The sequence below is a fragment of the Halictus rubicundus genome, chromosome 10, assembly GCF_050948215.1.
Source record: "Halictus rubicundus isolate RS-2024b chromosome 10, iyHalRubi1_principal, whole genome shotgun sequence".
Classification (NCBI taxonomy): domain Eukaryota; kingdom Metazoa; phylum Arthropoda; class Insecta; order Hymenoptera; family Halictidae; genus Halictus; species Halictus rubicundus.
Genome location: NC_135158.1, coordinates 13,031,904 through 13,041,956, shown reverse-complemented (window position 1 = coordinate 13,041,956; position 10,053 = coordinate 13,031,904). Strand labels below are relative to the sequence as shown.

At 48.3% G+C, this 10,053-nt stretch overlaps 3 protein-coding genes across 5 annotated transcripts; 2 read left to right on the top strand and 1 right to left on the bottom strand.

Moving 5' to 3' along the window:
* Positions 1-216: 216 nt before the first annotated feature.
* Positions 217-6,614, top strand: LOC143358472 (uncharacterized). The gene is made up of 6 exons (XM_076795653.1): positions 217-712; positions 3,855-4,075; positions 4,145-4,875; positions 4,996-5,197; positions 5,267-5,485; positions 5,995-6,614. Exons 2-6 carry the CDS (start codon positions 3,887-3,889, stop codon positions 6,073-6,075), a joined length of 1,422 nt encoding a protein of 473 aa, XP_076651768.1. The 5' UTR covers positions 217-712; positions 3,855-3,886; the 3' UTR covers positions 6,076-6,614.
* LOC143358475 (ADP-ribosylation factor-like protein 3) lies at positions 6,119-8,172 on the bottom strand. Its single transcript, XM_076795657.1, has 5 exons — positions 8,034-8,172; positions 7,311-7,439; positions 7,082-7,213; positions 6,781-7,017; positions 6,119-6,718 (listed from the first exon to the last, which is right to left on the bottom strand). The coding sequence occupies exons 1-5, from the start codon at positions 8,034-8,036 to the stop codon at positions 6,677-6,679; spliced, it is 543 nt and encodes a 180-aa protein (XP_076651772.1). The 5' UTR covers positions 8,037-8,172; the 3' UTR covers positions 6,119-6,676.
* A 214-nt stretch (positions 8,173-8,386) lies between these two features.
* Positions 8,387-9,898, top strand: LOC143358473 (RCC1 domain-containing protein 1). Of its 3 annotated transcripts, none has more exons than XM_076795655.1 (6): positions 8,387-8,632; positions 8,691-8,887; positions 9,099-9,228; positions 9,290-9,416; positions 9,488-9,662; positions 9,726-9,898. In XM_076795655.1, exons 1-6 carry the CDS (start codon positions 8,403-8,405, stop codon positions 9,896-9,898), a joined length of 1,032 nt encoding a protein of 343 aa, XP_076651770.1. In that variant the 5' UTR covers positions 8,387-8,402. The 3 variants fall into 3 exon arrangements, with proteins under 3 accessions (XP_076651770.1, XP_076651771.1, XP_076651769.1); XM_076795656.1 differs by having other exon boundaries at positions 8,392-8,632; positions 9,729-9,898; XM_076795654.1 differs by having other exon boundaries at positions 8,392-8,632; positions 9,488-9,898.
* The last annotated feature ends 155 nt before the right edge of the window (positions 9,899-10,053 follow it).

Genomic DNA, 10,053 nt, shown 5'->3' with positions numbered 1-10,053 from the left:
AAGGTAGATTAAAAGTTATGAAGCAATTAAGGTAGACAATTTGTTAAGGTTGCTAGAGTCGCGTCAACTTCTTCGCAAGAATTATCATACAATCTGTACCTTGAATAGGCCAAAGCTGGTTTTTTAATTATGGCAACGGTACAACGAGCTGTCTCGGACAGACAGAAAATTTATTTCTCGAACAATTTAACTTTCTAGTACTAAATTATACTTCGAATTTTTGGACGGATTGCGTCACCGCAGCGGGAGATCGAGAGAGGAGACGAGGAAGGTTGCCTCGTCTGAATTCTTCTGAAATCGAGTGTACGGTATTCGAACGGCGCGAAATTCCTGGCGAGTCCAGGTGTTTCCTCATTCAGTGGGAATACGGGAGTACGGTCGCGCGCAGGTTCTCTCGAAAATATTCGACTGTGCGCGGCTCCGATTCGACTCGATCGGATCGGATCGGCTCGGCTCAGCTCGGGTTCGTAGGAGCTTGAAACGGTGCTCGGGTGTGCTGCAACGATCGCGCTCGGCTGGTGCCTCTGCCTGCCTACCTGCTCAGGTAGGTAAGTACCGTTCGTCGGGCTACCTTCGGCGGCAGTCACGGCAGAACGTTCGTCGCGTCAGGTGCTCACGGGATTTCGAGACCAACGGGACTCCTTCTCGGCAGCTCGCGAGTTCTCCGATCTCGCCTCGATACTCGATTACCGATCATCGCCAGGCTCTCGAAGTAAGTTCACACGCCAAACCGGAAACGGTCGTCGACCAACGAATCGCGATCCATTCCCGGATGTCCGAAAGTTTTCGGGTCAACCGGTCCCCCGAGAAATCGCCAAGACTCTCTCGTTCAGAGCCTTTTCCTGGAAACTCTTGTCTCCCTCGAACCTTCCGTCTCTCGAAGCAAGACGAAAGTCCATGGATCTTCGCGAATGTGGAACGAGTGAATACAGCCCGGCCGGGTTCCATGGCGGAAAGCGTCCGCAAACATTCTTGATGGATCGGTGAACCTGATTCCCGTCGATTTTACGCGAACGGTTCTCGCTCGTACGTGCGCAAACCGTGTGACGCGCGTTCGAGTACCGGTGTGTCAGGCTTGAATGATCCCATCCACGGGAATATTGTACTATCGAGCACGCTCTAGTTGATTGCGACTACCGTTTTGACCTTGCTGGTGCCAAGGGAAGTTAACCGGGGCCCGTTCAACCCTGAAATATACCTTGAATTAACGCCGAGACGGAACTAGTTCGTAGTTTATGGATTCTTCTATAAGTTAAATTTTCCCTTGTGTAGATTGAAAGGAAGTTAGGAGCAGAATGGTTGAGACGCCATCTCCTCGGCTCGATTACCGATTCCCGAGGCAGTTTGCGAGCCGTCCAAAGCTCCCCGTTATCTGCATACCGAAGAGTCGTAACCTGGTACTTTTCTATCGGGTCGAATAACCGGCAGAGCTATCGCAATTCTCGGAAAATCGCGTTCGCGAGATCTCGTCGGCTCCTGCAGAGATCGGAACAGTTTCCTTCGTTCGCGGTAGCATTGACTCGCATCGCAAAAATTGTGTTGCGTGGCAAACAACACCGCGTTATCATCGGCATGGTTCACCCGCTAACTACGGCGATAACGAAAACCGTGACGACGATAGGTGTAATTATCGAACGCGAGGTATTTCTGTCGATAATTACGCTGTCGAGCTACCTTCCACCGAAAGTCGCGCGGCGATTCCAAAATATCCGCGAAGCTCTTTGCTGGCCCAGTCGTAAGTGGCAATGCAAAATGGCACCGTCCGAACAAAGTTGTTCCTCGAAAAAGAAAAAAGAAAAGGAACTGTTAAGGACGGAAAATTGCGCTCAGCCGGCGTACGAAGTTACGCTGACCGTGTCTAACGAGCTCTTCTAATTACCCGGCGAGATGCCGGTTACCTGGAGACCCGTGAATATCTCGCGACGGACTAATAAGTCCTGCTCCTGTTCCTAGCGCCGCGTCATCCGTTCGGGAACGGTACGCGTTGTTGAGCAAAACCATTAATAATACCGGACTCCGTTAGCTAAAAATCCGTTAGACGGAAAGCGGAAAAATTAGGCGACCAGGAAATCGCTCGGGCCCCGACCGACCTTGGAGAACAGAGACGACCCGGACGTTCTGACTGCGCTTTCCCTCTCGTCGATGCATCTCGCACTCTCCGGTGTTTACGCGCGAAATTGATAAATAAACGCGCGCTGCACCGTGCGAAACCGGGTCGACCTCGTTCCAGGGTCGATTTCGTTGCGTTTTTAGGTCGACCAGCGGATTTCGCTGGCGGCTGATTCGAGGATCGAATCCGGCCCGAAACAGGGCCACGCCGCTCACGAGAGGACCCCGGTTGTCCGACTTCGATTTCAACGGGCTTTCGCACGAGTGTAGCACGCGGATCACTCTTCATGTATGTGGAACGTTAGTCGTGGCTTCCTGACAATTTTCAAGATATAAATCATTCAAGTTGCTCGTAAGGTACTACGCGTCGAAATTTCAGCGCGCCAAATTTAAAACGTGTAGTCATCGTAACGCGTCGATTACAAACGCGTAGAAATTACGCCGCGCCGAATTTCAGGTGCGATCGCTACACCTGATAATAGGAGAACATTTTACAGCACGCAGAAATTGTGGGTCATAGCATTTCGATAGAATAATTCCTACACGCTTTAAATTCGGCGGTCTTCAAATTTGAAGCGTTGCAAACTCAATTGTGTTTTATAAAAGATTGGACGCGCTCAAATTTCTGCGAGTTGTAAGTCTAGCACCGTAAAGAAATAGTTCTTCGAAATGAAAACATTTCCTGTTACGAAGAGCTCGAAGAACGATGCGAATTCGCGGCGGTGGCAATCAGAAACGGGTTTTGAAGTGATTGGTACTTTTGCTAGGACTAATGTGCCATCATCCAAGTTTGTAACATAACATCATCGCGCAAATATGAAAGTGGGCCAGTCGGGGCCCTTCTCTTCGAAGAGAGGCTTGGTTTCGGTTTCGACCGAGCCCCCGGTCGAATCCGGAATGGAATTCTCGGTAGGTGACCGATTCGGCCCGGCCCGGCGATTATTGACGCGAGTTCGGCGCCTCGCGTCGGTGGAACGATGAGTAACTGCCGGTACCGTTATCCCGAATCGTCGTTCCTCCTCGAGAATGTCAATTTCATGCGGTTTACGGTACTGGAATTTCGCGTTAGGATACACCGCGCTCCGATTGTTCGCCGTTTCTTCCCATTCACCACGTGCCCGAGCACCGATACGCTCGCCGATAGCCCAAGGTCGCCAGGATGTTCACCCTGGGCCACTGTTTGCAACCCTGAAACCGGAAATCGACCTTAACCCTCGGAAAACGAACATCATTAACGATTACATGACGGACGGTCTACTTTGACGGTCGGCAAGTCTTCGGATCATTGATTTTTGAACCCCTTGAAATCCAAATGATTTTTTGTTGTACATTGCTTCTTGAAAAAAAAAAAACAGAATTAAATTTTCTGTGGCCGATCCTCGTCCAAGTGTTAGCGGTGCGATATTTCCTGCTACGGGTTCGTCGATCGTCGGCAAGTATGCTCGCATACTGGCGACGTATCGTCGGCGATTGTGTTTTGTCGCGTGTCGGTAGAGCGAGAGAGAAAGAGAGAGGGAGCAACGGTATAGCCGAGTGACCACGAGCCGAAACGTTTCCGGTGTGTCGCTCACGGCCTCGAAGAAGCCGCGCCTTCCTAAAATAACTCGACCAGAGTGAGGATCCGGTTGAAGGTCAACGACTCCTCGCCGCTTAGGCTTAGGACCGTGGGGCAGCGAATTCCGTGATCGCGTGTATCCGATCGGTCGATCGATCGATAGATGACAGAGATTCGTTGATTTATTCAGGCACGGTACAGAAGCGTGGAATCACCGTGAAGATGTTGTTGCCGAGGACGTGCATCCTACTGATCCTGCTGGCCGCCGCGGCGAGCTGCGAGAAGCACGAAGAGGAAGACGCTTCGGCGGTGTTCCTGGAGGCAGCGAAGTCCTTTTTCTCGAACAAGGATGGGATGAACGGCCTGCAGGGACTGGCGAACGCGTTCGTGCAGCCGGACGCCGGGAAACAGGTAAAACGAGACACTTATCGCTTCGTGGTTATTTAGAAGCTAATCGACCAAACTAATCGCGCGAAACAGGGAAACGACATTGTGGGCAGCAAGACGAACCTGGACGGCATCGGGCAGATCATCTCCGGCATCGGCACCCTGTTCGCCGGCAACGAGAACCGACAGGGGTTTGACTACTCGGTGATAGGCTCGGTTTTAGAGGGCATGATGAACCCGGACAAGGGTGGCAAGAGGGTCAGCAGAGACGTCGAGGCGAAGCAAGAGACTAGCATAGACTTCGACAGCCTGCTCAGCCTGGGGAGCACGCTGTTTGGTCAGAACTCTGGGAACTCGGACTTCCTGATGGGTGTCCTGCCCATGCTGATACAGAACCTGGGCAGCGAGAACGAGGTCGACGGCCAGCCCAAGAAGTCGCACGATCACTCCGGACATTCCTGGTACATGCCGCCCATCCTGGAGAACCTGCACGTGATGTGGGACCACTTCAGTAATTCCGAGCTCGGCCAGACCCTGTGGAAGAACAGCGGTTTGGCGAAGTTCGTGGGACAGATGACAGACGCGCACGGTCATATACAGTACGAGAAGATGCTGGACAGCTTCGAGAACCCGTCTCTGCGTCGACGGTGGATCCGAGCGATGACGAACTACGTCGGCGAGTGGATCTCTCACGTGTCCGACCCGCAGATTCAGCAACGGTACCTCAACACCGCGCAGTTCGTCGGGAACAGCTTCCTGAAGTCGCAGGGATTCCCGAAGTCGGCCATGTTCGACGCGATGAGACCGGTGGAGAGCTTATCGAGGTGAGGATATATGGGAACCTTCTAATAGGTTGTTGCTCCCGTAGTAACAATTTCAGTTCGAACAGAATCGATTGTCAAACCGCGAGCTCGTTGATCACCGATTTTATGGAATTTCGATAGGTTGGTGAACGCGATCGCGAAGAGGCATCTGGGCATGAAGATCGACAGCTCGCAGTACATCCGACCAGCGGTCTCGTACGTCCAGGAACTGATAACCCTGGCCTCTGAGAAGGGATTCATCATGTCCCGAGTGAACGCCAGGGAGATCAGCAACAGACTCAGCGAAGTGATCAACAACGACATCGTCGATCCCATGTTGAAGGTAACTGGTCGAACGCGTGGATGCTGATGTTCGAACACCCAAGCGTGATATCGGATGTTCGATTTTCAGGCTTATCGCGCGTACAAATGGGCGATCAAAAGGCCGCAATGCGCCAGCCAGATTCTCTGCACCATAAACGAGAAGAACGAGCAGGACAAGCAACAGTCGCCTCTGCGAAGCGGTTTATTGAAGGCGACTAGCTATCCGGCGGCCTGGGCTGTCAGCAACAAGCTGGGAACCAGTTTCTGGACTCTCTACGGGGCCATCACAGAACACGACAAATGCGTCGTGAGTAGAACTACCGGCGTGGGCAAAAAGTTCGTTGAAAAAACCTCGTGAGAGATGACTATCTCGATGTTCGCGTTGCTAGTCTTCCGGTACAGAAAGTACCCGCGAAAGGTTTCTCAAAATCGTTGTAACTTCGTCGTCGCTAATCGTTATTTTCTATTCACTCTGGAATCTGTTATCTACTAGTAAATAATTGCTTTTACGTGGCATTCCTTCCACGCATACTTGTAATCGTATGTGTCCGCTTCGTTCGGGGTAATTTGTCCCGACTACAAGCAACGACCGTGTTCGACTGCGTCGTCGTGTGTGAACGATTATGCCACGCGATCCTGAAACTTGAACCGAACATAAGCGAGGCTAGCAGCTGCGCGCCTCTGTCGTGCAAATTGTCGCATCGTCAGCATTGTCGACGAAAGAAAGAGAACGATATATATTCGACGAGCTCGTTGTCCACGTGATCGTTTTCTATTGTAAGACAGAAGATCCTGAACCGTTCCGATATTTTTCAGCAAAAGTACCCGGCCAACTGTACAGACTTCCACGAGGAGGAGATCCGAGTTACCACGGAGAGCGTTCACAGTGAACTTTGATGATCTCGACGAGAGTGCGCTTGTGAAAGACAAAGAGAGACAGAGGAAAGAGAGCTCGCGACGCGATGTCGAATCGTTTCGAAAATGTTTATCGTCCGCGGCAGGAATGTGTCGTAACAATGCTACCGAGTCGTTTCTGTTGTTAGTTCGATTCGCAACGAAAATCGGCGAAGCGAAGGCTTGTGCGGCGCCCTTTGCTTCCTCGCGTGTACATAAACAGCGGAGTCACGGACGCGGCGGAGCAACTTAGGCGTTCAATTTCTGAGAACCTTTTTTATTTCTCTTCGTCCCGGCTCGTTATACATATAAGTATATATATATATATATTTATTTACTCTAAAGGAATCTAGAAAAATTATTTTATACGGTAGGAGGAACGCGCGAGAAGAGAAGCCACGCGTTCTCAGGGTCACCGAAGTCGGACGGTTACCGCGATCATGCTCGCGCGTTCTCCATCGAACCCGTCAACGGCCAATCTGTCAGCAAACAGCTCCTGTAAATATTAGAGAAAAAGCCAAATAAAACGTATGATGGTTGTACAGGATGCATCGTGCAGGTCCCATATCCTCTCTTTGTCACACTTTGATCACTCTTCTTTTGGTTACTTCCTCTTGATGTTCTTGCACGCCCACTCCAGTCCTTCCTGTAGGATTCGAAAATTCCCGTCAATTATATAGTCAACAGTTCAGCAGACTGTTAACGTACTTTGACACCTTTTCCCTCGGTGGCGATGCACGATTGGATTTGCCAGTCTCGGTCCTTGATGTTGTGCAAACCGAGACCCTCTGCGATTTCAGCCGCGGTTACCGCTTGTCCTAGATCCTGTTTGTTGGCGTACACCAGCAATGGAACTCCCCGCAATTTTTCTTCCAGCAACAATTCTGATAATTCCTGACCAGTTTCTTCTAGTCGCTTCACGTCCGCGCTGTCCACCACGTAGATCTGTCCGGAAAAGTATTGTTAACGATTGCTAAGCATTCTCTGAAACGTGCAGAATTTCACTTACCAGAACATCGGTGTTTTCGAAATAGTTTCGCCAGTAGGGTCGAATCTTTCGAGCACCGCCAATGTCCCAGACGTTCAATTTGAAGCCCTCGCTTTGCACGCTTTTGATGTTGAAGCCCTGGGTCGGCGTTACCTTTAATTAAGAAGACAATGTCTCATAAAGGTAAGTATATTTGAACCGATGACGATCAAACGTGGAGCAATGATGGAAAATATGCGTCTTCCGATACCTGTGTGATGTCTTCGCTGGCCAAAGACTTGAGTATCGTCGTTTTTCCAGCATTGTCTAGACCCAGAAGAAGCAAACGCAGCTCTTTGTCCGGATTCGAACGCAATTTCCTCAGGATTGCCAACAGTCCCTACAATCGTCGTTGATTAACCGGTAGTCGCATTAAATACAATAACAATGAAACATTTCACTCTGCAAAGACACACTGTCTTCTAAGACTACAGAATATCCCAGTTGTATCTTTCGAAAAATCCTATAAAAATTTGCTAAGGAACGCTCGTAGTATAGTTGTCCAAAAAAGTTTGTTAAAATAAAAGCGGAGAAAAGAGAAAGAAGAGATTCTACGAAGCAAATTGAGACGGAAAGCAAGAACACGATTCAAATTTCGCGCTGCTCGGCGTAGCAGACGGAATCGCAGCTCCGTTTGCTGTACACGAAACAACGCTTGAATCTGACAACATTTACAGAATATTTTGCTGGACCACGGATATTTGCCATCGATTTTGGATAAAAGCAGCAACAGATACTTCGATCGTACATTTTCCACTTAAGCAGTGCACCCCGACAAAGTAGACTGTATCGAATCTTGACAGTGCAGCTACCGATAGGTTATGTCGTACATGTGTCGTGTCTCGAAATACAGATTGAACGCAGTGAGAAAAGGGGTGCATGATCGACCGTTTTGTGCACGTTAGAATGATCAATGATCTCTGATAATCGTTACCATGTTTCGTTTGTTATTTATTAATCGGGAAACAAATCGTGGCGACAGTTAACCACGACACGTCCACTACTGGGTTATCGTCCACAGGGTTTGTTGTGTTGTTGCTCCCGTAACTAAGGAAACTAGAACTGTACACCTGCACATTTTGGCCAATAATAGCGTTTTATAGTATCTGCTTGGAAACGATGATCCGGGTATAGTCTCTTACCTTACAACATAGACGATATGCGCATTGAAACTATAAGTCGGCCAAGAATCGAGTCTTCGACTCTCATTTCCTAGTCTCTACGAGTTCTGTAAGGTCTTACGTCTAGATAACACACAGTAAATTGTACTTCTATAGAAACAATTGATTTCAATGGTGGGAACATGTTTTATTATGCCGGATTTAATGCTAATACATTGTTCTCTGATAGCGGAGACATTGTATACATAGTGGATTCATTCACTGAAGTCGCTTTCCCTGGAATCACAGATTTTCAAATAGGATGGGGCTACTTTCTTTTGTGGAAGGGAAGGGAATTGCATATTTGCAAGAAAGATCAGCAAGGGAACACCGGTATTCAATTGATACAGATTCCGGAGAATCCATTGGACAGGTACAATGATCTTAGATGTTCCTGAGGAAGCAGATGATAATTCCATTTTCTTTTGTAGTTGTAAATCAGCTGCAATTGGTAAAGACAATATAATAATCTTGTCTAATAACAATGATTTGTGGAGATACCAGATCTACGAGGCTGGCAACGCTTGGAAAAAGGTGACGAACTTTATTCCAAGCAACGATGACTCTGATAAAGAGTACCCCGTTAAAGTTCTGCAAGGAGGATGCACTGTAGTCCTTACTAATTTAGGTACATGTTCCAAATACAACAGATTAAACAATAATGGACTCTGAAATTCCTTACGTCTAAAAGTACTGCTTCCAAAATTTCGTTAAAATAGAACAAGGAGTCGGGCATGAACTTTTGCACTGACATAATATATTAAAGAAAAAATTAATAGATAAAGACCTAATTATAAAGTACATTTTCCAAGAGTTAAAGTCACTATCAATCGCTTCAGGTCGCGTTTTCAATGTCCCCACGTTGGTCGAGATGCCGAAGAGGGTGAAATTCGTAGACGTAGCTTGTGGCTTTGATCACACGATCCTCTTAGCAGAGAGCGGCGACGTGTACTCGATGGGGATGGGAACGTACGTATTCGAATGCTTCGAATCGACGCAGAATTATGGTAAAAAGAATTGTTTGAAACAGGCGTGGGCAGCTGGGACACAACGATCTCGAGGACTGCGACAACCCTAAACTGATCGAGGCTCTGGCGGGTCTCAAAGTTGTTCAAATATCGGCGATGGGGTGGCATAGCGCTGTGATCACCGACCAAGTTAATACACTAGATAAAAATACAATCGATGAAAAAGAATGCTTCTCTCAAAGATATATTTTAAATCGTAGGGCGACTTGTACACGTGGGGGTGGAACACGAACGGAGAATTAGGGTTTCCCTCTCTGGACAGCAAAGTAGTCGCAGTACCGACACTGGTAGATTTCACAGACGATCAAAACGAAGTTGTAGAAACGTTCGTGAAGAAAGTCGAATGCGGGAACACGTTCACCGTGTGTCTAACGGGTACGTGCCTCTTATGGCAAACGCCAAGGGATGGAACCACGTTGAAGAATTTTATTTTCTTAGCAGACGACGGCACATTTTGGGGCTGCGGATGCAACAAGTATGGACAACTAGGCCAATCTCGAGAGGACCTGTCTGGTTCCACGAAATTTATCAAATTGCAAATCCCTAAAATCATTGGAAGCATCAAAGACTTCAGCTGCAGGGAATGGGGCACCGTGCTGTCGACACAGTGATTCCCTAATTCATAGTTCCCCACCCATTTTCCACTCACACTCTCCCTTATGAACAGTCTTTGTTGTTTACTAAAAATAAAAAATATCGAATAACAGGGTACTGAAATTGTAATTCTTCCCAAATCTCCGCAGCTCCCAAGTTGTACGTTTCAATA

Coding starts and splice junctions, on each gene's coding strand:
- LOC143358472 (XM_076795653.1), top strand. CDS start 3,887: ATGTTGTTGCCGAGGACGTGCATCCTACTGATCCTGCTGGCCGCCGCG. Junction 4,076..4,144: donor AGCCGGACGCCGGGAAACAG/GTAAAACGAGAC, acceptor CGCGCGAAACAG/GGAAACGACATTGTGGGCAG. Junction 4,876..4,995: donor CCGGTGGAGAGCTTATCGAG/GTGAGGATATAT, acceptor GAATTTCGATAG/GTTGGTGAACGCGATCGCGA.
- LOC143358475 (XM_076795657.1), bottom strand. Junction 7,214..7,310: donor CCAGCGAAGACATCACACAG/GTATCGGAAGAC, acceptor TCTTAATTAAAG/GTAACGCCGACCCAGGGCTT. Junction 7,018..7,081: donor TCGAAAACACCGATGTTCTG/GTAAGTGAAATT, acceptor TTTTCCGGACAG/ATCTACGTGGTGGACAGCGC.
- LOC143358473 (XM_076795654.1), top strand. CDS start 8,403: ATGTTTTATTATGCCGGATTTAATGCTAATACATTGTTCTCTGATAGC. Junction 8,633..8,690: donor CCGGAGAATCCATTGGACAG/GTACAATGATCT, acceptor TTTCTTTTGTAG/TTGTAAATCAGCTGCAATTG. Junction 8,888..9,098: donor TGTAGTCCTTACTAATTTAG/GTACATGTTCCA, acceptor CAATCGCTTCAG/GTCGCGTTTTCAATGTCCCC.